At 45.5% G+C, this 27,960-nt stretch overlaps 1 protein-coding gene across 1 annotated transcript in view; it reads right to left on the minus strand.

Annotated features, from left to right (window-relative positions):
* XPO7 (exportin 7) overlaps nucleotides 1-27,960 on the minus strand; it is a 58,532-nt gene that overhangs the window by 20,523 nt on the left and 10,049 nt on the right. The window contains exons 4-18 of the mRNA XM_088068251.1: nucleotides 26,803-26,969; nucleotides 24,656-24,721; nucleotides 21,834-21,938; nucleotides 18,622-18,787; nucleotides 16,711-16,784; nucleotides 15,149-15,268; nucleotides 14,302-14,448; nucleotides 11,750-11,922; nucleotides 10,358-10,551; nucleotides 9,229-9,334; nucleotides 6,001-6,136; nucleotides 5,194-5,267; nucleotides 2,633-2,713; nucleotides 1,156-1,219; nucleotides 148-256 (exon numbers count right to left, since the gene is read on the minus strand). Of these exons, the coding sequence (XP_087924377.1) occupies nucleotides 148-256; nucleotides 1,156-1,219; nucleotides 2,633-2,713; nucleotides 5,194-5,267; nucleotides 6,001-6,136; nucleotides 9,229-9,334; nucleotides 10,358-10,551; nucleotides 11,750-11,922; nucleotides 14,302-14,448; nucleotides 15,149-15,268; nucleotides 16,711-16,784; nucleotides 18,622-18,787; nucleotides 21,834-21,938; nucleotides 24,656-24,721; nucleotides 26,803-26,969 (1,782 nt within the window). The remainder of the gene's footprint in view (nucleotides 1-147; nucleotides 257-1,155; nucleotides 1,220-2,632; nucleotides 2,714-5,193; nucleotides 5,268-6,000; nucleotides 6,137-9,228; nucleotides 9,335-10,357; nucleotides 10,552-11,749; nucleotides 11,923-14,301; nucleotides 14,449-15,148; nucleotides 15,269-16,710; nucleotides 16,785-18,621; nucleotides 18,788-21,833; nucleotides 21,939-24,655; nucleotides 24,722-26,802; nucleotides 26,970-27,960) is intronic.

Raw genomic sequence — 27,960 nt, forward strand, 5'->3', positions numbered from 1 at the left:
AATCCCTCCCCATTTTTTCTCCTCAATTCCCGAATCCTGATCATTTTCCCGTCGGGCTTTTCCCAGCCCCGACCTTCCCAAAATGCCCAAATCCAGCTCCCGGGAGGTTGGGGATTTGCCGGAATTGCCGGAATTGCCGGGAATTACCCAGATCCACCATGAGCAGGCGGCCGAGCGCGGTGTAGAAGGTGGTGCGGCAGCGCATGTCCGACAGGCTCGACTGGTTGTTGATTCCCAGGAAGGAAAAGTGCTCGCTCTGGAAAAGGAAAAAACCGGGATGGGAAAAGCGGGAAGAGCCTCCCCAGGAAAAAAATTCCTGCCTGGAAAAGCTGCCCTGAGCAATGTGGGGGGGTGGGAAATCTGCTGGGGAATTCCGGGAAGCAGCGGATGGAGTTGAGCCACAATTCCCGGCTGATCCCAAAATCCGCTGGGTTTTAACGAATGATGGAATCTGCTGGAATTCCCATTGGATCCTTGGGATCCACAATTCCCAGCTGATCCCAAAATCCAGAGGATTTTAAAGCATGATGGAATCTGCTGGAATTCCCGGAGCTGGTAAATCCCGCTCTTCTCCCTCCCCCTGGAATTCCTGGGGGAATTCTGGCGCTGCCTCTGGGAGGGGAATCCCTTCAGGCTGATTCCCGGCTGTTTTCCATGGAAAAATGTAATTCCAGGATGGGAACTGGGGCTGGAGGCCCTGGGAATTCCAGGAAAACACCCTGGAAGTACCCAGAAAACCTCCTGGAGATGCAGGAATTCCAGGAAAAAATCCTGGGAATGCCTGAAGAACATCCTGGGAACTCCAGGAATGCCTGGAAATCACCTCTGAACTCCAGGAATTCCAGGAATTCCAGGAAAACACCCTGGGAATGCCTGGAAAACCTGCAGGAATTCCTCTCATTCCCGAGGGAATCCCAGCTCCATGGGAACATCACGGAATATGGGAATGCTGGGAATGTCGGGAATGCCCCTCACTCCTCTCCTCCCCCAGGGATTTCCCGGGAACGAGGCCGGATTCCCCAGAGAGCAGAAACCCCTCGGGAACGATTCCCAAATCCCAACCTCTCCCACCCCAAGAATTCCAACCAAACCCCCCCAAATCCCGGAATTCCCGAGGTTTCCGGAGGGGATTTCCCGGGAAAAGGGAGCGCTCACCGTGTGGTTGTTGAGCATGAACTGCACGGCGCTGAGCTTCACCAGCTTCCGCACGCTGCTGTACGTGCCGGCCGTCAAGGAATTCCCACAATTCCCAGAATTCCCGGAAAAAAACACTCCCAGGGACGGCCTGGGAAAACGGGATGGGGCCCCAGGGGTTCAAAGTTGGGAATTGTGGGGGTTTTGTTTTCCAAGGAAAACTCAGATTGTGGAAATCTCGGCTTGGGGAGACCCCCCAGGGTCTGGAATTTGTGGAAATTCCAGAGTTTCTGGAATTCTGGAAAATCACATCCAGAGCCAGGCTGGAAAAATGGGATTGTGCCTGGATTATTCAATAAATTGGGAATTCTGGTTTTTCCAAGGAAAACCTGAATTGTGAAAATCTCGGCTTGGGGAGACCCCCCCAGGGTCTGGAATTTGTGGAATTTCTGGAATTCCTGGAAAAATCCCTGCCAGGGACATCCTGGGAAAACGGGATCATGCCTGGATTATTCAATAAATTGGGAATTCTGGTTTTTCCAAGGAAACCCCAAATTTCTGGGGAAAAACTCAGGTCTGGAATGTGTGGAATTTCTGGAATTTCTGGAATTCTGAAAAATCTCATCCAAACCCAGGCTGGAAAAATGGGATCGTGCCCGGAAGATTCCGAAAGCTGGGAATTCTGGTTTTTTCTTCCCAAGGAAAACCCGAACTGTGCAAATCTCAGCTTGGGGAAACTCCGGGGCTGGAATTTCTGGAAGTTCTGGAATTCCCAGAAAACCACTCCCAGGGACATCCTGGGAAAATGGGATCGTGCCTGGATTATTCAATAAATTGGGAATTCTGGTTTTTCCAAGGAAAACCTGAATTGTGAAAATCTCGGGTTGGGGAAAAACTCAGGATCTGGAACTTCTGGAATTCCTGGAATTCCTGGAAAATCACATCCAGGGCCAGGCTGGGAGAAGGGGATTGTGCCTGGAGAATTCGGGAAGTTGGGAATCCTGTTTGGTTCTCAATAAATTGGGAATTCTGGTTTCTCAAGGACGACCCAAGCGCAAATCTTGGGGAAAAATTCAGGATCTGGAAATCCAGGAACTCCTGGAATTCCTGGAGTTCCAGGAACTTCTAGAAATTCTGGAATTCCATGAACTCCTGAAACTCCAGGAACATCAGGAACTCCAGGAATTCTTGCAATTCCATGAACTCCTGGAACTCCTGGGAACTTCTGGAAGTCCTGAAATTTCATGAACTCCTGGAATTCCAGGAACTCCTGGAAATCCAGAAACTCCTGGAATTCCTGGAGCTCCATGAACTCCTGGAAATCCAGGAGCTCCTGAAACTCCAAGAACTCCCGGAATTCCCAGAAAACCACCCCACACAGCACACCCTTCCCGGGGGATGCCGAGCCCCGGCGGGAATTCCCATCCCAAACAAAACGCTCATCCCGTGGCGCGATTCCCGGGAATGCGGGCGCTCCGGAGCCCTTTCCGAAGGATATCCGATGGAGAGGTCGTTGAGCAGCTGCAGAGTCTTGGAGGTGATGGGTTCACAGCGGCCCCAGTACTTCAGGTTGGTGATGCTGCCAAGGAAAAACACGGATCACGCGCCTTTTCCCGGGATTTTTCCCGCTTTTCCCATCATTTCCACAGGAATTTTGGTGGATTTTATGCCCAGGAGCACACGGCAGAAAATTGGGAATGGAATCCCCGTTTTTTTTTTAATTTTTGGGGGAATTTCTGGGAAGGGAAATTCTCTTTTGGGAATTCCCGGTGAGGGATCGGCTGCTCCGGGAATTCTGTGGGATTTGCAGCCCTTTGGAATTCCCAAATTCGCCCTGGACTGGATCCAAAAGAGCCAGAGGCTGCTGGGAAAGGGAAAAAATGGATAAAAAAATGGGATAAAAATGGGCAAAAATGGAATAAATAATGGAAAAAAATGGATAAAATTGATAAAAATGGGATAAAATAAGGAATAGAATGGATAAAAACTGGGAAAATGGATAAAAAATGGGATAAAATGGATTAAATAATGGAAAAAATTGATAAAATTGATAAAAATGGGATAAAATAAGGGATAAAATGGATAAAAACTGGGAAAAAATGGATAAAAACTGGGAAAAAATGGATAAAAAAACGAGATAAAATGGATAAAAACTGGGAAAATGGATAAAAAATGGGATAAAATGGATTAAATAATGGAAAAAATGGATAAAATTGATAAAAATGGGATAAAATAAGGGATAAAATGGATAAAAACTGGGAAAAAATGGATAAAAACCAGGAAAAATAGATAAAATAATGGAAAAAATAACGGAAAAAATGGATAAAAAATGGGATAAAACGGATAAAAAATGGGAAAAAGGGATAAAATATAGGATAAAATGGATAAAATAAGGGATAAAAGTGAATAAAAATGGATAAAAACTGGGAAAAAACTGGATAAAATAAGGGATAAGATGGATAAAATAGGTGATAAAACAGATGAAACCTGGGAAAAATGGATTAAATAATAGAAAAAATGGATAAAATTGGTAAAAATTGGGAAAAGTGGAAAAATAATGGAAAAAAATTGGCAAAATGGTTAAAATAATGAAAGAAATGGATAAAATATGGGATAAAATGGATAAAAGCTGGGAAAAATGGACAAAATAATGGAAAAAAATTGATAAAATACGGATAAAAATGGGATAAAATGGATTAAGTAAGGGAAAAATGGATACAATTGATAAAAATGGGATAAAATAAGGGATAAAATGGATAAAAACTGGGAAAAATGGATAAACCTGGGAAAAATTGATTAAAAATGGGATAAAATGGATAAAAATTGGGAAAAAATAGATAAAAAATGGGATAAAATGGGTAAAAAAGAGGAAAAAGGGATAAAATAAGGGATAAAATATGGGATAAAATAAAGGATAAAAGTGGATAAAACATGGGATAAAAACTGGGAAAAAAGGATTAAATAATGGAAAAAAATTGATAAAATGGATAAAAACTGGAAAAAAACCTGGATAAAATAAGGGATAAAATACGGTATAAAATGGATAAAATCTGGGAAAAATGGATAAAATTGGTGAAAATGGGATAAAATTGATAAATAAATGGATAAAATGGATAAAAACTGGGAAAAGGGGATAAAATAATGGATAAAATATGGGATAAAATGGATAAAATAACGGAAAAATTGGATAAAATGGCTAAAAACTGGATAAAATCAATAAAACAATGAATAAAGTTGATTAAAACAGGATTAAACAATGGATAAAATGGATTAAAGCTGGATAAAATACATTAGAAAGTGATAAATAGGTAGAATAATAGATAAAATAATGGATGAAATTGATAAAATATTGGATAAAATGGATTAAAAAATTATTAAATAATGAATAAGGGAAAAACCGGATTAAAACCTGGATAAAATGGATAAAAAATGGATTAAAATGGATAAAATTGATTAAAAATGGATAAAAACTGGACAAAATGGATAAAAAATTGATAAAAACTGGCTAAAATAAATTAAAAACTGGATAAAATAGATAAAATGGATAAAATACAAATAAAAAACTTGATTGAATGGATAAAATAATGGATGAGACGGAATAAAAATGGATAGAATGGATTAAAAATGGATAAAATGGATTAAAAAATGGATAAAAACTGGATAAAATGGATAAATGGCCAAAAGATGGGATAAAATTCCAGGCTGGATCCTGAGAAGAGGCCGATTTGCAACACTCCAAGGAAAATTCCAAGGAAATGGATGGATCTCCGAGGATGGAATTCCAAGGAAAAGCTCTGAGCCCCTTCCCAGCCGGAATGTGTCCGGGAATGGCCCCTCCCCCACTCTGGAATTTCGGGAAGAAATTCCATCCCGGGAAAAGGACGGAATTGTGGAATTTGGAAAATTCCAGCCAGAACTCTCTGAGCTCCCTGAATCCCAAGGATCCAAATTCCAGGTTTTCCTCTTGAGCCCGATCCCTGGGATCTCTGGGATCTCTGGGATCCCGCTTTTCCCGGCGGGAATTCCGGGAAATCCCTGGAATTCTTCCGGAGCACTCACATCTTGCCGATGAAGACGCTCAGCACCATGGTCTCGTCGTTGAGCCCCAGCACCTCGGAGAGCCTCCGGTACAGCTGCCCAAAAAAAACATGGAAAAAAGGATTCCAAACCGCCAGGAAAACCGGGAATGATCCCGAGAAATCCGCTTTGCCCTTGCTGGGAGGAGGGGTTTTCCCGGGGATTGTTCCTAATCTGGAGTTTTTCCTGATTTTTCCTGTTTTTCCTTTGTTCCAGAAGGGTCACTCTAAGCTAAAGGAGGAGGATTTGGTTTTTCCCAGGAAAATTCCCGGGAAAATTCCCGAAAAAACGGGATTTAACCGCGCTCCACTTCCAAACACAGCCAGGGTCAGAGGGGATTTCTCTGGAATTCTCAGCAGTTCCCAAATCCCTGGGAATGGATTTGATACCAATCCAATTTTTCCTCCAGGAAGGAACAGAACTCAATCCCAGAGCAACATTCCCAGTTTTTTTTCATTGGAAAAGGAATTTTTACCTCCTGAGCCACGGTTACAAATCCCTTGGGATGAAGGAAATTTGGATTTATCCCAATTTTAAAGCCAGGGAAGATCAGGGGGGTGTTTGGGATGATCCCAACAATAAAAAACAACTGGGAAAATCCAAATCCAGGCCTCCAATTCCCGACATTCCCAACTCAGCTCAACACTGGGAAAGCCAAAACTTGGGAATAAAGGGAGAAATCCTGGAAAACGGGATTGATTTCCGGCTGAAAGGAGGAGAAATGAAGGGGTGAAGGGATTGAGGCCGGTTTTCCATGGAAAAGGGCGGAATTCCCGGGATCTGCGTTACCTTGGAGGATTTCTGCACCTGATCCCCGATGTAAATCTTGCGGAATTGCTCGAAGAAGCTGAGCATGGCCAATTCCAGCTTCTCATTCCCGGCCTGCGCCAGCCGGGAATCCGTCAGGTTCATCAGCTGCAGCACCCTGGGACACGGGAAAAGAAATGGGAAATTTGGGAAAGAAATGGGAAAAGGGGGGAAAAAATGGGAAAAAAAATGGGAAAAGGAGGAAAAGAAATGGGAAAAGGGGGGAAAAAATGGGAAAAAAAATGGGAAAAGGGGAGAAAGAAATGGGAAAAGGGGGAAAAGGGGGAAAAGAATGGGAAAATTGAGAAAAAATGGGAAAAGAAATGGGAAAAGGGGGGAAAAATGGGAGAAGGGGGAAAGAAATGGGAAATTTGGGAAAAGAAATAGGAAATTTGGGAAAAAATGGGAAAAAAAATGGGAAAAAGCAGAAAAAAATGGGAAAATGGGGAAAAAAATGGGAAAAAATGGAAAAAGGGGGAAAAGAATGGGAAAAGGGGGAAAAAAATGGGGAAAAGGGATGGAAAAGGGGGAGAACAATTCCCTCTTCCCTCCTTGCTCCCCCCGTTCTCTGCCGAAACCCAGATTCCCGCTGGATTTCAATCCCAGGATCCAGTTACTGGCAGCAGAAAATTGGAATATTCCGAGCTTGCTATTCCCAGGAATTCCCAGTATTTCCAAGCTCAGCATTCCCAATAATTCCCAGTATTTCCAATATTCCAAATAATTCCCAAAATTTCCAAGCCCACTATTCCAATTAATTCCCAGGCCCAACATTCCAAATAATTCCCAGTATTTCCAGGCCAAATATTTCCAATAATTCCCAATACTTCCAGGCCAAACATTCTTAATAATTCCCAATATTTCGAAGTCCAACATTCCCAGTAATTCCCAAAATTTCCAAGCCTACTATTCCCAATAACTCTGAGCATTCCCAACTCCCAGAATTCCCATAACTCCCAGCATTCCCATCTCCAACATTCCCAGTAACTCCCAACATTCCCAACTTCACCATTCCCAATAACTCTCAACATTCCCATCTCTACCATTCCCAATAACTCCCAGCATTCCCATCTCCACCATTCCCAGTAACTCCCAGCATTCCCAATAACTCCCAGCATTCCCATCTCCACCATTCCCATAACTCTCAACATTACCGTAATTCCCAGCATTCCCAGTAACTCCCAGCATTCCCATAACTCCCAGCATTCCCATAACTCCCAGCATTCCCAGTAACTCCCAGCATTCCCATAACTCCCAGCATTCCCAGTAACTCCCAGCATTCCCAGTAACTCCCAGCATTCCCAGTAACTCCCAGCATTCCCGTAACTCCCAGCATTCCCAGTAACTCCCAGCATTCCCATAACTCAGCATTCCCATAACTCCCAGCATTCCCAGTAACTCCCAGCATTCCCATAACTCCCAGCATTCCCAGTAACTCCCAGCATTCCCAGTAACTCCCAGCATTCCCAGTAACTCCCAGCATTCCCATAACTCCCAGCATTCCCAGTAACTCCCAGCATTCCCATAACTCCCAGCATTCCCAGTAACTCCCAGCATTCCCATAACTCCCAGCATTCCCATAACTCCCAGCATTCCCAGTAACTCCCAGCATTCCCATAACTCCCAGCATTCCCAGTAACTCCCAGCATTCCCATAACTCCCAGCATTCCCATAACTCCCAGCATTCCCAGTAACTCCCAGCATTCCCAGTAACTCCCAGCATTCCCAGTAACTCCCAGCATTCCCAGTAACTCCCAGCATTCCCATAACTCAGCATTCCCATAACTCCCAGCATTCCCAGTAACTCCCAGCATTCCCAATAACTCCCAGCATTCCCAGTAACTCCCAGCATTCCCATAACTCAGCATTCCCATAACTCCCAGCATTCCCAGTAACTCCCAGCATTCCCATAACTCAGCATTCCCATAACTCCCAGCATTCCCAGTAACTCCCAGCATTCCCAGTAACTCCCAGCATTCCCATAACTCCCAGCATTCCCAGTAACTCCCAGCATTCCCATAACTCCCAGCATTCCCATAACTCCCAGCATTCCCATAACTCCCAGCATTCCCAGTAACTCCCAGCATTCCCATAACTCCCAGCATTCCCAGTAACTCCCAGCATTCCCAGTAACTCCCAGCATTCCCAGTAACTCCCAGCATTCCCAGTAACTCCCAGCATTCCCAGTAACTCCCAGCATTCCCAGTAACTCCCAGCATTCCCATAACTCCCAGCATTCCCAGTAACTCCCAGCATTCCCATAACTCCCAGCATTCCCAGTAACTCCCAGCATTCCCAGTAACTCCCAGCATTCCCAGTAACTCCCAGCATTCCCATAACTCCCAGCATTCCCAGTAACTCCCAGCATTCCCATAACTCAGCATTCCCATAACTCCCAGCATTCCCAGTAACTCCCAGCATTCCCAGTAACTCCCAGCATTCCCATAACTCCCAGCATTCCCAGTAACTCCCAGCATTCCCGTAACTCCCAGCATTCCCATAACTCAGCATTCCCATAACTCCCAGCATTCCCGTAACTCCCAGCATTCCCAGTAACTCCCAGCATTCCCATAACTCCCAGCATTCCCATAACTCCCAGCATTCCCAGTAACTCCCAGCATTCCCATAACTCAGCATTCCCATAACTCCCAGCATTCCCAGTAACTCCCAGCATTCCCGTAACTCCCAGCATTCCCATAACTCCCAGCATTCCCAGTAACTCCCAGCATTCCCAGTAACTCCCAGCATTCCCATAACTCCCAGCATTCCCAGTAACTCCCAGCATTCCCAGTAACTCCCAGCATTCCCATAACTCCCAGCATTCCCAGTAACTCCCAGCATTCCCATAACTCCCAGCATTCCCATAACTCCCAGCATTCCCATAACTCCCAGCATTCCCATAACTCCCAGCATTCCCAGTAACTCCCAGCATTCCCAGTAACTCCCAGCATTCCCAGTAACTCCCAGCATTCCCAGTAACTCCCAGCATTCCCATAACTCAGCATTCCCATAACTCCCAGCATTCCCAGTAACTCCCAGAATTCCCATCTCCACCATTCCCAACCCAATCCCAGAGGAACAATTCCCTCTCCCCTCATCCCAGAGCCCCAGTTCCCGCCGGCACCAGGTGGGAGCTGATTCCGCCTTTCCCAGCTCTCTGGGCACGGTTTTCCCGGGATTCCCGGTGGGATTTTTGGGAATGTGGCTGACCTGCAGACCAGCTCCCCGTCCATGGCATCCTGCTCGTCCGTGCTGGCGAAGGAGACGCGGCCGCCGATGACGGCACCGATGATGTACACGAGCCACGTCAGGCGCCCTGCGAGCAACGGCGCGTGCCAGGGAAATCCGCATTCTCGGGGAAATACGGCATTCCCGGGGAAATATGGGATTCCCGGGGAAATACGGCATTCCCGGGGAAATACGGCATTCCCGGGGAAATACGGCATTCCCGGGGAAATACGGCATTCCCGGGGAAATACGGCATTCCCGGGGAAATACAGCATTCCTGGGGAAATACAGCATTCCTGGGGAAATACGGGATTCCTGGGGAAATACGGCATTCCCGGGGAAATACAGCATTCCCGGGGAAATATGGGATTCCTGGGGAAATCCGGCATTCCCGGGGAAATCCGGCATTCCTGGGGAAATATGGGATTCCTGGGGAAATCCGGCATTCCCGGGGAAATATGGGATTCCTGGGGAAATACGGCATTCCCGGGGAAATACGGCATTCCCGGGGAAATACGGCATTCCCGGGGAAATCCGGCATTCCTGGGGAAATATGGGATTCCTGGGGAAATCCGGCATTCCCGGGGAAATCCGGCATTCCTGGGGAAATATGGGATTCCCAGAGAGACACGGGATTCCCAGGGAAATCCAGGATTCCCAGAGAGATGGGATTCCCAGGGAAATCCAGGATACCCAAACAAAGCCAGGTTTCCCCAAAATGATCCATTTCTCTCCCAAAGAAATCCATTTTTCCCCAAAATAATGGGACAAATTTACAGCCACAGCCCAGAGCAGGGAAAAGGGGGAAGGGATGGGATTTGGGATAGGATGGGATCCATGGGATGGGATGGGATGGGATGGAATGGGAGGGGATTTGGGATGGGATGGGATGGGAATTCCCAGGAGCTACAATCCCAGGAAAGCTGACCTTCCTGCATGGCCAGGTCCATGGGGCTGGCACGGGCACTTGGGATGGGATGGGATCCATGGGATGGGATAGGATGGGATGGGATCCATGGGATGGGATGGGATGGGATCCATGGGATGGGATGGGATGGGATTTGGGATGGATGGGATTTGGGATGGGATGGGAATTCCCGGGAAAGCTGACCTTCCTGCACGGCCAGGTCCATGGGGCTGGCGCTGGCGCTCTGCAGCAGCTCCTGGTAGGACTGGGCGGCCTGGTCGAAGAGCTGCACCAGCAGTGCGCACGTCTTCTCGTACTCGCAGCGCCCGATGGTGGACAGTTGATCCAGCTGCTGCTGCACCAGCCCCGTGTCCTCCAGAGGGTCCTCCAGCCCATCCCTGCAAAAAACACACGGAAAAATGGATCCGGGGAGTCCTGGGAGCGCCGGAACGGTCGCTGTGGTTTGGTTGCTCCAGGGGTGTTAGAGATGTTTGGAATTGGCAGGGTCGTGGAATGGTTTGGGTTGGAAAGGGTTAAAATCCCACCCACTTTGGATTTCATGGGATTGTGGAAAAATCTGGGTTGGAAGGAGCTTAAATCCCATCCCGTTTGGAATTTACAGGATTATGGAATGCTTTGGGCTGGAAAGAGCTTAAATCCCATCCCGTTTGGAATTTACAGGATTATGGAATGCTTTGGGCTGGAAAGAGCTTAAATCCCATCCCGTTTGGAATTTACAGGATTATGGAAGGATTTGGGCTGGAAAGAGCTTAAATCCCATCCCGTTTGGAATTTACAGGATCATGGAAGGATTTGGGTTGGAAAGAGTTTAAATCCCATCCTGTTCCACCCCTGCCATAGGCAGAGACACCTCCCACAATCCCAGGTTGATCCTTGGGCACTTCCCGGGATTCAGGGGCAGCCACAGCTCCTCCGGGAATTCCATCCCAGCCCCTCCCCACCCTCCCATTCCTTCCCAAAATCCCATCCTATCCCTTTTCCAAGCTGAAGCCATTCCCTGGCTCCTTTACCTCCATCCCTTGTCCCAAACCCCTCTCCAGCTCTCCTGGAGCCCCTTTCATCCCTGGAATATTCTGGAAGCTCTCCCTGGAATTTCCCCTTTCCGGCTGCACATTCCCAGCTCTCCCAGGGGGGCTCATTCCCATTTTTCCCTCAGATCCCAGCGGCTCCACTCCAATGTTTCCTCTCCCAAGGGGATCGCGACCTCCGCTGAGCGATCCCGGAGCCGCCGGCCCTCAGCCGCCGTTCCAGGGGGAACGATCTCGCTTTTCCCAGCTTTCCCAGGGGGAACGATCCCGCTTTTCCCAGCTTTCCCAGGGGGAACGATCCCGCTTTTCCCAGCTTTCCCAGGGGGAACGATCCCGCTTTTCCCAGCTTTCCCAGGGGGAACGATCCCGCTTTTCCCAGCTTTCCCAGGGGGAACGATCCCGCTTTTCCCAGCTTTCCCAGGGGGAACGATCCTGCTTTTCCCAGCTTTCCCAGGGGGAATGATCCCGCTTTTCCCAGCTTTCCCAGGGGGAACGATCCCGCTTTTCCCAGCTTTCCCAGGCGCGGGATGAGCGGGAGGAGCCTGACCTGAGGATGATGTGCACGGATTCCAGGCGGGAGGTGATGTAGGCTTTGGTCACCTCGGGCGTGTACGTCTCCAGCATGTGAGGCTCCGTGGCCTTGACGTAGGGCACCGAGGCGGCCAGGCGCTGCCACAGGCTCAGCAGGTAGTGCACGCTGTTGGGAGCGAATTCCCAGTGCTTCCCGAGAAAAAACATGGAAAACAAGGCAGGGAATCAGGATTTGTGTGCTTTGGCTCAAGGTTTTCCCACAGAATTTGGCCTGGACGGGGTTTCAAGCTCAGCTCCTTCACTGACCAGGCCTTGCACTGGCCTAGGGGCCAAATTAACCAGGAATTTCAAGGAACACCCTTAGGAGCAAATTCCCAGCTCTTCCAGAGGGAAAAACATGGAAAACAAGGGAGGGAATTAGGATTTGTGTGCTTTGATTCCAGTTTTTCCCACAGAATTTGCCCTGGGAGGGGTTTCAAGATCAACTCCTTCTACCTTGCACTGGCCTGGCTGTCAAATTAACCAGGAATTTCAAGGAACATTGTTAGGATCAAATTCCCAGCACTTCCAGAGGGAAAAAACATGGAAAACAAAGCAGGGAATTAGGATTTGTGTGCTTTGGCTCAAGGTTTTCCCACAGAATTTGGCCTGGAAGGAGTTTCAAGCTCAGCTCCTTCACTGACCAGGCCTTGCACTGGGGCCTGGCTGCCAAATTAACCAGGAATTTTCAGAAAATATTGTTAGGAGCAAATTCCCAGTGCTTTCAGAGGGAAAAACCATGGAAAACAAGGCAAGGAATTAGGATTTGTGTGCTTTGATTCCAGTTTTTCCCACAGAATTTGCCCTGGAATGAAGGGGTTTCAAGCTCAGCTCATTCCACCTTCTGCTGCAGGCCTGGCTGCCAAATTAACCAGGAATTTCAAGGAACGTTGTTAGGAGCAAATTCCCAGCACTTCCAGAGGAAAAAACATGGAAAACAAGGCAGGGAATTAGGATTTGTGCTGTTTAATTCAAATTTTTCCCACAGAATTTGGGCTGGAAGGGTTTTAAGCACCATCCAACATCTTTAATGGCCCGGCTGCCGAATGACCCAGGAATTTCATGGATCAGAGCCATTCCCAGCACTCAGAAAACACCGGGAGATTATCCCAAATTCCCGGGACATGGAGCTGAATCCCAGCCCTCACCCAGCTCCCACACACAGCTCTCAGCTGCTTCCCAGGAATTCCAGTTCCACAAAGGAATTTGCTTTTTAAAGCCTCTCCTTGGCAGGGCTGTGAGCTGGAAAACCCAGTGGGAACATCCATGATATTCCCATTACTCCCAATCCCTGGGACTGTGTTGGATATCCTAAAAAAAAATCCTAATTTAATCCTAAAAATCCTAAAAATAATCCTATTAATCCTAATAATAAAAATAAAATAAAAAAAATAATAAAGTTTTAAAAATAAAATAATAAAAAAATTTAAAGTAACTAACTGAATAAATAAAATAACCCTGAAAATCTTAAAAATAATGCTAATAGTAAAAAAATAAAATAACTAAAATAATAAATAAAATAAAAATAAATTAATAAATGAATCCTGATATCCTAAAAATAATTCTAATAATCCTAATAATAAAAACAAAATAAATAACAAAATAAATTAATTAAATAAACAGAATAAAATAACAAATAAAATTAAAATCAATTAAATAAATAAATAAATGGATAAAATAATTCTAGAAATAGTCCTGATAATAAAACTTAAATAAAGAATAAATAAATGAAACAACAAAACCAAAAATAAATAATAAATAACATAATGCTAATAATCCCAAAAATAATCCTAATAATACTAATAAAAATAAATAAAATAAATAAAATTAAATAAAAAAATAATAAGAAACCAATCCAATTAACCCTAAAACCAATCCTAATAAACCCCCATCAAATCCTAAAAATAAACCTCATTAAACACAACTATTTTTTCTTTTCCTATTCCCTGCTAGGATACAGAAAATCCAACAACTCCTCTTTCAAAGGGGATTTCATTGAGGATGTGGGATTTGGGAATGGCTGGGCGGTACCTGCAGGCTGCTGACACTGAACAATCCTAACAAATCCTACAAACAGGATATGGAAAATCCACCAACCACAGGGATTCCACTGAGGATGTGGGATTTGGGAATGGCTGGGTGGTACCTGCAGGCTGCTGATATTGAACAATCCTAACAAATCCCCACCAAATCCTAAAAATCAACCTCATTTTTATAACTCCCCGCTAGGATATGGAAAATCCCCCAACCACCGGGATTCCACTGAGGATGTGGGATTTGGGAATGGCTGGGTGGTACCTGCAGGCTGCTGATATTGAACAATCCTAACCAATCCTACAAACAGGATATGGAAAATCCACCAACCACCGGGATTCCACTGAGGATGTGGGATTTGGGAATGGCTGGGCGGTACCTGCAGGCTGCTGATATTGAACAATCCTAACCAAATCCTACAAACAGGATATGGAAAATCCACCAACCACGGGGATTCCGTTCAGGATGTGGGATTTGGGAATGGCTGGGCGGTACCTGCAGGCTGGTGACGGTGAAGTTGGCGATGAGGCGAATCACCTCGGGGTAGTTCTCCACCTTGACCAGCTCCCCCAGCTGGTAATTGCTCTTGAGGCGCGCCAGCAGCCGGCAGAACTCGTGGTAATTGTTGGGGTCTGACAGACTCTGAGGGGATAAAAACGGGAGAGGGGTCAGGAATGGCTCCTGATACGGGATGGGATCATGGAATGGGAGAGAGCACCGGGAACCAGTCCAAGGTCCCACCAAATCCCATTAAACCAGGGCTGGAACAGCCACATCTCCTGGTTTGGGCATTCCCGGGAATGGTTCCAGTCCTTAACTCCTCTTCCAATGGAGCAGTTGTTCCTACAGGAACAGCTCCTCCCATGGGATCAGATCATGGAATGGGAGAGAACGAGTCCAAGCTCCCACCAAATCCCACCAAACCAGGGCAGGAATTGCCATATCTCCTGGTTTGGGCACTCCCAGGGATGGTTCCAGACTTGAAATCCTCTTCCAATGGAAAACTTCCTCCTACAGGAGCAGCTCCTGCCACGGGCTCGGATCATGGAATTGGAGACAGCTCCAGGAACAAATCCAAACTCCCACCAAATCAAACCAGGGCAGGAACAGCCACATTTCCCATTTTTTGGGCATTTCCAGGGACGCTTCCAATCCTTAAATCCTCTTCCAACGGAGGAATCCTTCCCAATCTCCACCAGGAGCCTCCCTTGGGCGGGAAAAGCGAAGATCCGGCCAAGGCCGCTCCATCCTCCCCTTTCCCAAGGGGACACCAGCGGGAATTTTTTGGGATGAAACGCGACGGAGAGGACGCGGAGCCTCCATTCCCAGCTGGAATACTCACCTGGGGGTTCTCCAGTATCCGCTTGACTCCGTCCACCAGGTGGGACAGGAACTTTGCCCGCTCGGCGTTGTTGAACAGGGAGCGGCGCACGGAGGCGATCTGCACCAAGCAGGATAAAACCTGGCCACGGAAAAATGGGAATCGCCCCAAAAAATCGGGATGAGAACGAGGAAATGAAGGAATTTTCCCCTCATGGCACCAGCGGCCATTGAAGTTTGCTGCTCCCAAACAGAGAATGAAATCCCAGCGCCCAAAACTCCAGCCCAAAATTCCCAGGATTATGGAAATTCCCAGGATTATGGAAATTCCCTAAATTATGGAAATTCCCTAAATTATGGAATTCCAGAGGTTGGAAAAACTCTCCAAGATCCAACCTTTGATCCCCACCCTGGCACAGAGCTCCGAGTGCCACATCCAGACTTTTCCTGGGATTGGGATCCCAATCCTGGATCCCGAGGGAAGAATTTCACATTTCCATTAAAAAAATAAAGGGATTTTCACCCCTCAAAACTCTCCTGAATATTTAAGGCTGGAAATTCAGGATTAGGAATTAACTCTCCACTAGAATAAATGGAATCTCCATGGAAAAATTCCTTCTGAAGGCCCTTCCCGCTCAGCCTTGTTTTCACTGAGCTTTAATTCAGGGATAAATGCCTGAAAGGCCTCTTTAAAATTATTTTTCCAGAAGAAATTATCCAATTTTTGATTTTTTTCCATAAGAAATAATCCCATTTTTTGATTTTTCCAGATAAAATAATCCAATATTTTATTTTTCTAGAACAAATAATCTAATTTTTGGTTTTTCCAGAAGAAATTATCCAACTTTTGATTTTTTCCAAAATAATCCAACTTTTTATTTTTCCAGAATAAATAATCTAATTTTTTATTTTTTCCCATAATAATCCAATTTTTTTTATTTTTCTAGAAAAATCCAACTTTTGTTTTTTTCCAGATAAAATAATCCAACTTTTGATTTTTCCAGATGAAATAATCCAATTTATTTTTTCAGAAAAATCCAGCTTTTGATTTTTTTCCAGAAGAAATAATCCAATTTTTTATTTTTCCAGAATAATCCAAATTTGGATTTTTCCAGAAGAAAATATCCAATTCTTGATTTTTCCAGAAAAAATTATGCAATTTTTTATTTTTCCAGAATAATCCAACTTTTGATTTTTCCAGATAAAATAATCCAATTTTTGATTTTTCCAAAATAATCCAACTTTGGATTTTTCCAGAAGAAATAATTCCCATTTTAGCTCCGTTGTGCTCTCTCATCCCAAGGGTTTGGAAATGGTGGAAGGAGAAATCCCAATCCTTGGGGTGCTCCCAGTTTTGCTCCCTATTCCCGCTGTGCTTTTTTAGGGAATTTTTTAGGAATATTGGGAATTATTCCCTCCAGGGAACGAACAAACAGGAGATTCCTGGGAGGTCGGAATTCCAGCCAAAAAAAATCCAACCTTGAGATGCCTCAAAACCCTCGGCAGCACCACATTACTCCACATTCCCGGGAAATCTCCCAGAAAATTCCCAAAAAAATGAAGGAAAAGAAATCTGGCACTCACCAGAGGAGAGAACGAAGGAGGGATGGAATGATAAAGGTCAAAAAACAACTGAAGGGTCGAAGAATCCAAGAAAGCTGCAAGAGAAAACAGGATTGGATCCCCATTCCCAGATTCCCACGGTTTTATCCCGCTTTTATCCGCCTGGATTTGTCCCACGGAAGAGCCGCGATCCCGGGAAAATCTCTGCTGGGATTTGGTATTCCCTGGAATCGGAGCCGGGAGAAAAGGGCAGGGATGGGATTTAGGGAATCGGAGACCTGGGAAAGGCAGAAAATCCGGGATGTGGGAAAAGGGACGAGGTATTCCTGAAATTCCTTAAATCCCTTTTTTCCTGCTGGGTGGAACCAGAGGTGAAACACTGGAAGGGAAAAGGGATTTGAAAAGATAAAATCTCCCCAAATTAATTAGGACTGAGTTTAACCTTGGGGTTTTTTAATGAAAATTCCAAGGATTTGAGCCTTTTCCAGGTGGAAGTTATTCCCTAATTTCTATTTAAAATCCATTTCTCCTGCTTGGTTGAACCAGAGTTGAAAGAGTGGAAGGGAAAAGGGATTTTAAATTATAAAATCTCCTAAAAATTAATTAGGACCGAGTTTAATCTCAGGCTTATTTATAAAAATTCCAAGGATTTCAGCATTTTCCACGTGGAAGTTATTCCCTAATTTTTCTTATTAATCTATTTTTCCTCACTGTGAGACTGGAAAAGGGATTTGAAAAGATAAAATCCCCCCAAACTGAATTAGAGCAGAGTTAAAATTCAGGTTTATTTATGAAATTTCCCAGGATTTGGTGTTTCTCGGGAATTTTCCCTGGGAATCCCGTCTCACCTGATCTCCAGCTGGTTGGGATCTGCACTCCCAGGATTTCACATTCCCAGGCTTTGCATTTTCCCAGGATTTCCCAGGATTTCCCAGGATTTCCCCTCACCTGATCTCCAACTGGTGGGGATCTGCATTCCCAGGATTTGGATTTTTCCCAGGATTTGGATTTTCCTAGGATTTCCCAGGATTTTCCAGAATTTCCCTTCACCTGATCTCCAGCTGGTTGGGATCTGCACAGTGCACAGGATTTGGATTTTCCCAGGATTTCCCCATACCTGATCTCCAGCTGGTCGGGATCTGCACTCCCAGGATTTCACATTCCCAGGATTTGGATTTTCCCAGGATTTCCCTCTCACCTGATCTCCAGCTGGCTGGGATCTGCACTCCCAGGATTTGGATTTTCCCAGGATTTCACATTCCCAGGATTTGGATTTTTCCAAGATTTCCCCTCACCTGATTGCCAACTGGTGGGGATCTGCATTCCCAGGATTTGGATTTTCCCAGGATTTCACTTTCCCAGGATATGGATTTTCCCAGGATTTCCCAGGATTTGGATGTCTCACCTGATCTCCAGCTGGTTGGGATCTGCACGGTGCACAGGATTTGGATTTTCCCAGGATTTCCCAGGGTTTCCCGGGATTTCTGCTCACCTGATCTCCAGCTGGTTGGGATCTGCACGGTGCACAGGATTTCCCATTCCCAGGATTTCCCAGGATTTCCCAGGATTTCCCGGGATTTCTGCTCACCTGATCTCCAGCTGGTTGGGATCTGCACGGTGCACAGGATTTCCCATTCCCAGGATTTCCCAGGATTTCCTAGGATTTCCGCTCACCTGATCTCCAGCTGGTTGGGATCTGCACGGTGCACAGGATTTCCCATTCCCAGGATTTCCCAGGGTTTCCCGGGATTTCTGCTCACCTGATCTCCAGCTGGTCGGGATCTGCACGGTGCACAGGATTTCCCATTCCCAGGATTTCCCAGGATTTCCCGGGATTTCTGCTCACCTGATCTCCAGCTGGTTGGGATCTGCACGGTGCACAGGATTTCCCATTCCCAGGATTTCCCAGGATTTCCCGGGATTTCTGCTCACCTGATCTCCAGCTGGTTGGGATCTGCACGGTGCACAGGTCGTCCGAGGACTCGTCGGTGGAGGTGCCGATGAAGTCGAAGTTGAGGCAGTTGTGGGTGAGTTTCAGCAGCTGCATCAGCAGCCCGTGCTGGCTCTCGTCGTGCAGGTTCAGAGCCTTCCCCGACGCCTGCAATCAATTAGTGCTAATTAACACTGCTGCAATCCTCACTGGAATTGTTGTTACTATTATTATTATTATTACTATTATTATTATTATTGTCATCATCATATTATTATTATTATCATTATTGTTGATAATATTATTATTGCTATTATTATTGCTATTATTATTTTGTTATTAATATTGCTATTATTATTGTTACAATTTTATTATTATTATGTTACTATTATTGTTATTGTTTCTATTATTATTATGTTACTTTTATTATTTTTTTAGTGTTATTATTATTGTTAGTATCATTATTACTATTAATATTGTTATTGTTATTATTATCATTATTTCCATCATTGTTATTATTGTTTCTATTATTATTATGTTACTTTTATTATTGTTATTACCATTAGTATAATTATTGTTGCCATTGTTGCTATTATTATTGTTATTATTGATATTCTTACTGTAATTATTGTTAGTGTTATTATTTTGTTGCTTTGTTATTGCTATTATTATTGCTGTTGTCATCATTATTATTATTAGTAGTAGTACTGTTATTACTATTACCATGGTTGTAATTTTTACTTATTATCTGCTGCTATTATTATTGTTATTGTTATGCTATTGTTATTATTGTTGTTACTATTGTAATTATTGTAATTATTCTTATTCTTATTGTAATTATTGTTTTTATTTTGTTGCTTTGCTATTACTATTATTATTGCTGTTGTCATTACTATTATTAGTAGTACTATTACTACTATTACCATGGTCGTCATTATTATTTATTATTATCTGCTTCTATTATTATTGTTATTGTTATTATTGTTTCTATTGTTACTGTTACACTACCATTATTATTATTCTTATTATAACTATTATTACTATTTGCTTTGTTATTGTTACTATTGCTGTTATTATGACTATTATTGTTATTACTGCCATTGTAATTATTATTATTCATTACTATCTTATTATTTTTGTTATCATTATTGTTACGGTTTTTATTACTATTGTTTTATGATTGTTATTATTTTCTAATTATTGTTATTGCTATTACTATCACCACTATTATCGCTGTTACCATTATTATTACTGTTGTTATTATTATTTTGTAATTACTGTTGCTATTATTGTTACTATTACTGTTATTATCATTAACATTATTAATATTGCTATTGTTGCTATTATTGCTATTATTACTTTTATTATTATTGTCTTCGTGATTGTTATTACTTTATAATTATTGTTACTATTATTACTATTACCACTATTATTATTATCACTGCTGCCATTATTAGTAATTTCATAAATATTATTATTGTTATTATTTTGCAATTATTGTTACTATTATTATTATAGCCATTATTATTCTCATTAGACAGGAATCCCAGAATTCCAGGCAGGAATTCCCTCCCGAGCCACCAGCCACCATTCCCAATTCCCAGAGGAGATTCCTGAGGATATTCCCATGGATATTCCCGAGGATATTCCCAAGGAAGATTTCCAGGATTCCCAGGAGATTCCCAGGAGAGATTCCCAGAGAGATTCCCAGGAGAGATTCCCAGGGAGATTCCCAGGAGAGATTCCCAGAGAGATTCCCAGGAGAGATTCCCAGGGAGATTCCCAGGAGAGATTCCCAGGGAGATTCCCAGAGAGATTCCCAGGAGAGATTCCCAGGAGAGATTCCCAGAGAGATTCCCAGGAGAGATTCCCAGAGAGATTCCCAGGGAGATTCCCAGGAGAGATTCCCAGAGAGATTCCCAGAGAGATTCCCAGGAGAGATTCCCAGGGAGATTCCCAGGAGAGATTCCCAGAGAGATTCCCAGGAGAGATTCCCAGGAGAGATTCCCAGGAGAGATTCCCAGGAGAGATTCCCAGGAGAGATTCCCAGAGAGATTCCCAGGAGAGATTCCCAGGAGAGATTCCCAGGAGAGATTCCCAGAGAGATTCCCAGGAGAGATTCCCAGGAGAGATTCCCAGGAGAGATTCCCAGAGAGATTCCCAGGAGAGATTCCCAGAGAGATTCCCAGAGAGATTCCCAGAGAGATTCCCAGGAAGATTCCCAGGAGAGATTCCCAGGAGAGATTCCCAGGGAGATTCCCAGGAGAGATTCCCAGGAGAGATTCCCAGGAGAGATTCCCAGAGAGATTCCCAGGAGAGATTCCCAGAGAGATTCCCAGAGAGATTCCCAGAGAGATTCCCAGGAGAGATTCCCAGGAGAGATTCCCAGGAGAGATTCCCAGAGAGATTCCCAGAGAGATTCCCAGAGAGATTCCCAGGAGAGATTCCCAGGAGAGATTCCCAGGAGAGATTCCCAGAGAGATTCCCAGGAGAGATTCCCAGGAGAGATTCCCACCCTTTCCCCGGTGTCTGAGGCCGCTGCAGCACAGCGCGAAGACGCAGAACAGGGAAGAATCCCGGAATTCCAGGTGGGAATTCCCTCCCGAGCCACCAGCCACCATTCCCAATTCCCAGAGGCCATTCCCACGGAGGATATTCCCGCGGATATTCCTGAGGCCATTCCCGCGGATATTCCCGCGGATATTCCCGAGGCCATTCCCGAGGCCCTTCCCGCGGATATTCCTGAGGCCATTCCCGCGGATATTCCCGCGGATATTCCTGAGGCCATTCCCGCGGATATTCCTGAGGCCATTCCCGCGGATGTTCCCATGGATATTCCTGAGGCCATTCCCGCGGACATTCCCGCGGATATTCCCGAGGCCATTCCCGCGGACATTCCCACGGATATTCCCGAGGCCATTCCCGCGGATGTTCCCATGGATATTCCTGAGGCCATTCCTGAGGCCATTCCCGCGGACATTCCCATGGATATTCCTGAGGCCATTCCCGCGGACATTCCCACGGATATTCCTGAGGCCATTCCCGCGGACATTCCCGCGGACATTCCCGCGGATATTCCCGCGGATATTCCCGCGGACATTCCCGCGGATATTCCCGCGGATATTCCCGCGGACATTCCCGCGGACATTCCCGCGGATATTCCCGCGGACATTCCCGCGGATATTCCCGCGGACATTCCCGAGGCCGTCCCCACCTGTTTGAGGAGGCTGCAGGACAGGGTGAAGATGTCGAACAGGGAGGAGTCGCGGAAGGAGGAGGCGATTTTCCGGTGCTTGGTCAGCGGGTGCGAGGTGTCGGCCTGCGGAACAGCGCGCTCGGAAATCCGGGAAAAGCTCGGGAATCCCGGGAATCGCGGCCCGCCCTCCCCATGGAGAAATCCGCGCTCCTGGAGCTCCAATCCTGGAGTTTTATTGGCTTTGTTCCCAATTTATTCCAAGTTTTGATTCGATTCTGATTCAAATTTTGGGATTTTGGGAATGGGAATTTCTGGCTCCAAAGGATTCTCACCCACCAGAACCGTTGGGAAGCAATTCCAGAGCTTTTCCATTGGGAAATTTACATTCCTGGAATTTTATTCGCAGAGTTTTATTGACTTTGTTGCCATTTTATTCCAAGTTTCCCTTTGATTTTTGCCAAAAACAGGGAATTTTGGGATTTTGGGAATGGGAATTTCCAGCTCCAAAGGGTTCTGAACCCCCAGAACCAGCAGGAAACAATTCAAGAGCTTTTCTATGGACAAATCCACATTCCTGGAATTTTATTCCCAGAGTTTTATTGACTTTATTCCCAATTTATTCCAAGTTTCCCTTCAATTTCTGCCAAAAATTTGCCAAAAATGGGCAATTTGGGGATTTTGGGAATGGGAATTTCCAGCTCCAAAGGGTTCTGAACGCTCAGAATCAGCAGGAAGCAATTCCAGAGCTTTTCCATGGAGAAATTCATGTTCCTGGTGTTTCATTCCCAATTTATTCCCAGGTTCCCTTCAATTTTTGCCAAAAATGGGGAATTTGGGGATTTTGGGAATGGGAATTTCCAGCTCTAAAGGGTTCAATCCCCCCTGGAGCTGCTGGACAGACACGGATAAACCCCAGGAATTGAAATTCCAGCCAAAGGGAATTTCAGGAGTTTTCCGGGATTTTGCTGTTTTTTGGGATAAATCCCAATCCCAGATCTGCCACCGGATCCCAGAGCTGGGAAACAGCAAAATTCCTTTTTTATTCCCCAGAAAAAGGGGGAAAACGAGGAAAAATTCCCATTTTTACCACGGATCCCAGGAAAATTGCGCCTGTCTGGGATATCCGGGATGCAGAATTCCAGCAGAATATCCGCTGGGAAAAATTCCCGCTTTTCTGTTCCTCACTCCAATTCCCAGCTCCAAACCTTTCCTCCGGGATTGGAATTGGAATCCAAGGTTGGATTTCTCCCAACGATTCCATGGAGGATCCCAAAATTCCCGTTCTTTCCATGGAAGGAGACAAGGAAAAGCTCCAATGGATCCCGGAATTTTCAGGAATTTTAACGGCTCTGAGCGCTGGGAGCTCCAGGAATGGGGATGAAATTCCTGTTCCAAGGCCTTGGGAGGATGGAAAATTCCCTAGGGAATTGGGATTGAATCCTGGAATTTTAATTAAATCCAGGAATTTGGATTAAATCTGGGAATTTGAATTAAATCCAGAAATTTGGATTAAATCCTGGAATTGGGATTAAATCAATGAATTGGGATTGAATCTCGGAATTTTATTTAAATCCGGAAATTTTAATAAAATCCATGAATTTGGATTAAATCTGGGAATTTGGATTAAATCCTGGAATTTGGATTAAATCCTGGAATTTTGATTAAATCCTGGAATTTTAATTAAATCCTGGAATTTTAATAAAATCCTGGAATTGGGATTAAATCTGGGAATTGGGTTTGAATCCATAAATTTGGATTAAATCCAGGAATTTGGATTAAATCTGGGAACTTGGATTAAATCCGGGAATTTGGCTCCTCCCTTTCCAGGTCTGGCACAGCCGGATCCCGCCAGGATTTCTCTGGATTCCTGAACATCCCGGGAAAAGCTGGAGCTGCTTCCCAGGGAAACCAAAGCCAAACCCAAAGGGATTTTCCAGCTGCGTTTTTTAAGGAAAATCAGAGACTTTTCCAAACACTGCGGGACAATCGGCCTGGCTGAGGGGAAAGCATGGAAAAACCATGGAAAAACATGGAAAGCCATGGGAAAACCATGAAATAAACATGAGAAAACATGGAAAACCATGGAAAAAGCTGGAAAATTATGGAAAAAACATGGGAAAACCAAGGAAAATCATGGAAAAACCATAGAAAACCATGGGAAAACCATGGAGAAACCAAAGGAAAACCACAGGAAAACATGGAAAAACCATAGAGAAACCATGGGAAAACTATGGAAAAAACAGGGAAAAACCGAGGAAAACCATGGAAAAACCATGGGAAAATAATGGAAAAACCATGAAAAAAAAAGGAAAACCATGGAAAAACAGGGAAGACCATGGAAAAACCAAGGAAAACCATGGAGAAAACCTGGAAAATCATGGAAAAAACATGGGAAGTCATGGAAAACCCACGGGACGCGGGATACAGCAGGTGAAGGTGCCGATCCCAACTTCCAGCAGCAATTCCAGAGGGAATTCCAGAGGGAATTCCAGAGCCCAGCCCCGCAGGGATCCTAAACCCTCTGGAAAAGCTGGGCCAGGACTCAGGGAGAATCCAGCAGCATTCCTGGGAATTTTATCCCAGAAATCCCCTCGGAATTCCATCCGGGATGAAAGGAACCATTCAATGACGACGGGAAATTCGGGATTTTCCCACCAGGAAATTCCCACATTAAACAATTCCTTAACCCAGTTTTTCTTATCCCGTTCTCATCCCAGGAAAAACCAAGGGAACAAAGAGAAAACCAAACCCAAAATCCCAAAAAAATCCCTCCCAGAGAGCGAAATTCCCAAAAAAACCTCGGGAAAAGGTGGGAGAGGGGAGGGTGGGGAAGCACCGACCTGGTTGATCTCATTGGTGAGCTGGGACAGGATGGTGACGCCGATGATGCAGTGCTCCACGCTGTCCTGCGGAGACAAACACACGGCTTTTCCCGGGAATTCATCCCTTGGGAATTCCCCCGTTTTCTGGGAAAAATCCCTCCTTTTTTTTGGGAAAAAATCGTGCCTAGAAAAGCTTAAAATCCTTCTTAAAAATCCAAATTAAAACAGAAAAATGAGGAATTTATGAAAGGTTTGAAAGAATCAACGCGGGAAGTGAAAGAAATCCCGGGAATATCCAAAGCTTTGGAAAAGATGGAGGAGAAAATTGGGATTTGAAAGGAATTCCCTGCTGGCTGAAGATTTTAAGGATCCGAATACGGAGTGGGATCAATGGGAACGGGAAAAAGGGAACAAAAAATTCCGGAATTTTCCATCCGTCCGCGGGGTGGATTTGAGTTTGGATCCCAAAGATGGGAATATCCCGGGAAAATTCCCTGCTCCGGGATTTGGAAGGAGCTGTTTGCCCTCCCCTGCTGAAAATCACCAACAGGGAAATCCCAAATTCCTTCAGGGCTCCAGAAAACTCCGGGATTTTGGGGAATCCTGGGAATTTTGAGCAAGGAAAAGATGGATCTGACCATTGGTTCCTAAAGCTGGGAGCACCCAGGAACAATTCCCAGCTCCCTGAAACAATTCCCTGATTTTTAAGGAGCTGTTTTCCCTCAGAAACCCCCACTGCAAATCACCAACAGGGAAATCCCAAACTCCCTCACACCCCCAGAAAATTCCAGGATTTTTGCAGAATTCCTGAAATTCTGAGGAAAGAAAAGATGGATCCCACCACTGATTCCTAAAGTTTGGAACACCCAGGAACAATTCCCGGCTCCCTGAATTTTTAAGGAGCTCCTCACCCCCAGAACCCCCCCTGAAAATCACCAACAGGGAAATCCCAAACTCCTTCACATCCCCCAATTCCTGGATTTTGGGGAATCCCAGGAATTCTGGAGAAGGGAAAGATGGATCCTAGCACTGATTCCTAAAGCTGGGAATGTCCAGGAACAACTCCCGGCTCCCTGAGACAATTCCCTGAATTTTTAAGCAGCTCTTCACCCTCAGAAGCCCCAAACCCTTTCAAGGCTCCTGAAAACTCCGGGATTTTGGCCAATCCTGGGAATTCTGGCAAGGAAAAGACGGATCCCACCACTGATTCCTAAAGTTTGGAACACCCAGGAACAATTCCCAGCTCCCTGAATTTTTAAGGAGCTCCTCACCCCCAGAACCCCCCACTGAAAATCACCAACAGGGAAATCCCAAACCCCTCACACCCGGCAATTCCCAGATTTTGGCAAATCCCGGGAATTCTGGAAAAGGAAAAGATGGAGCCAACCACTGATTCCTAAAGCTGGGAACGTCCAGGAACAAATCCCGGCTCCCTGAAACAATTCCCTGAATTTTTAAGGAGTTTTCACCCTCAGAAGCCCCCACTGCAAAGCACCAAAATCCTGAAGTCCTTCATGAATTCTTTCGTTTTCCTCCTGAGAATTCCGGGATTTTGTGGAATCCTGGGAATTTTGAGCAAGGAAAAGATGGATCTGACCACTGGTTCCTAAAGCTGGGAGCACCCAGGAACAATTCCCAGCTCCCTGAATTTTTAAGGAGCTCCTCACCCCCAGAAGCCCCCACTGCAAATCACCAACAGGGAAATCCCAAACCCCTCACACCCGGCAATTCCCAGATTTTGGCAAATCCCGGGAATTCTGGAAAAGGAAAAGATGGAGCCAACCACTGATTCCTAAAGCTGGGAACGTCCAGGAACAAATCCTGGCTCCCTGAAACAATTCCCTGAATTTTTAAGGAGTTTTCACCCTCAGAAGCCCCCACTGCAAAGCACCAAAATCCTGAAGTCCTTCATGAATTCCTTCGTTTTCCTCCTGAGAATTCCGGGATTTTGTGGAATCCTGGGAATTTTGAGCAAGGAAAAGATGGATCTGACCACTGGTTCCTAAAGCTGGGAGCACCCAGGAACAAGTCCCAGCTCCCTGAATTTTTAAGGAGCTCCTCACCCCCAGAAGCCCCCACTGCAAATCACCAACAGGGAAATCCCAAACCCCTCACACCCGGCAATTCCCAGATTTGGAGGAATTCCGGGAATGTGATCCCTGGACCTGCAGGAAGCGCGTGACGTCGTTGATGACATTCCTGAAGACGAACTCGTCCTTCTGGCAGTCGAACCAGCCCAGTTTGGTGATGCGGGCGTAGAGCTGGATCAGCGCCTGCGTCACAAACGTCGCCAGCTTGGGCCGCGTGGCCAGGTAGTTCAGCACGTAATTCCCTGGAAAAGATGGAAAAGCTGGAGCTGTGGGAAAAATCCAACCCCCAGGGGGGAAAGGGAGGAAGGGAAAGGGAGTTTGGGGAGGCGTGGGTGGAGGGAGGGAAGGGGAGAGGAATGTGGGGTGATGGGGGAATTGGAGGTGCTGGAAAAGGATGGAGTTCTGGAATAGACTTGGAAAAGGGATGGGTTTAGACCTGGAATACACCTGGGAAAAGGATGGATTTAGTTCTGGAATAGACCTGGAAAAGGGCTGGATTTAGACCCGGAAAAGGGATGGATTTGCCCTGGAATACACCTGGGAAAGGGCTGAATTTAGACCTGGAAAAGGGTTGGATTTAGCTCCGGAATACCCTTGGGAAAGAGCTGGATTTACCCAGGAAAAGAACTGCATTTAAGCCTGGAAAAGGGCTGGATTTAGCCCTGGAACATCCCTGGAAAGGGCTGGATTTACCCTGGAATACCCCTGGGAAAGGGCTGGATTTGCCCTGGATTTTCCCTGGATTTGCCCTGGGAAAGGGTCGCGTTCCCACCCTCAAACCTCGCCCCATCAGCTCCATCAGCTGCAAAAATCCTGGAATTCTGGAGGTTGGAAAAGCCCCCCAAGGCCCAGGGGCCTCCTGCACTTCCCAGGATGGGAATTCCACCTGATCCAAGGCTGGGAAAGCCTTTGGAACCCAAACATTCCCAACTTTTCCTTGGGAAAATCATTGGGGAAAAGGAGAGCGGGACTGATTGAATCCCAAAATCCCAAAAATCCCAAATCCCAGAAATATTCCAGACACCCAAAATCCCAAAAATCCAAATCCCAGTGATATTCCAGACACCCAAAATCCCAAAATCCCAGAGATTTTCCGGCCACTTTCAGTCTCGACCGCATCCTGGGAAAAGCCAATTTTACATTCCAAGGAAAACTGATCAAATCCAAGCGGTTCACTCCCAAATCCATGGATCCCATTCCCTGTTATCCCAAAAATCTAGCCCTGAACTCCAC

Source organism: Pseudopodoces humilis, chromosome 30 (genome assembly GCF_049639895.1).
Source record: "Pseudopodoces humilis isolate 2021_Gansu_Grassland_sample_001 chromosome 30, ASM4963989v1, whole genome shotgun sequence".
Taxonomy (NCBI): Eukaryota; Metazoa; Chordata; class Aves; order Passeriformes; family Paridae; genus Pseudopodoces; species Pseudopodoces humilis.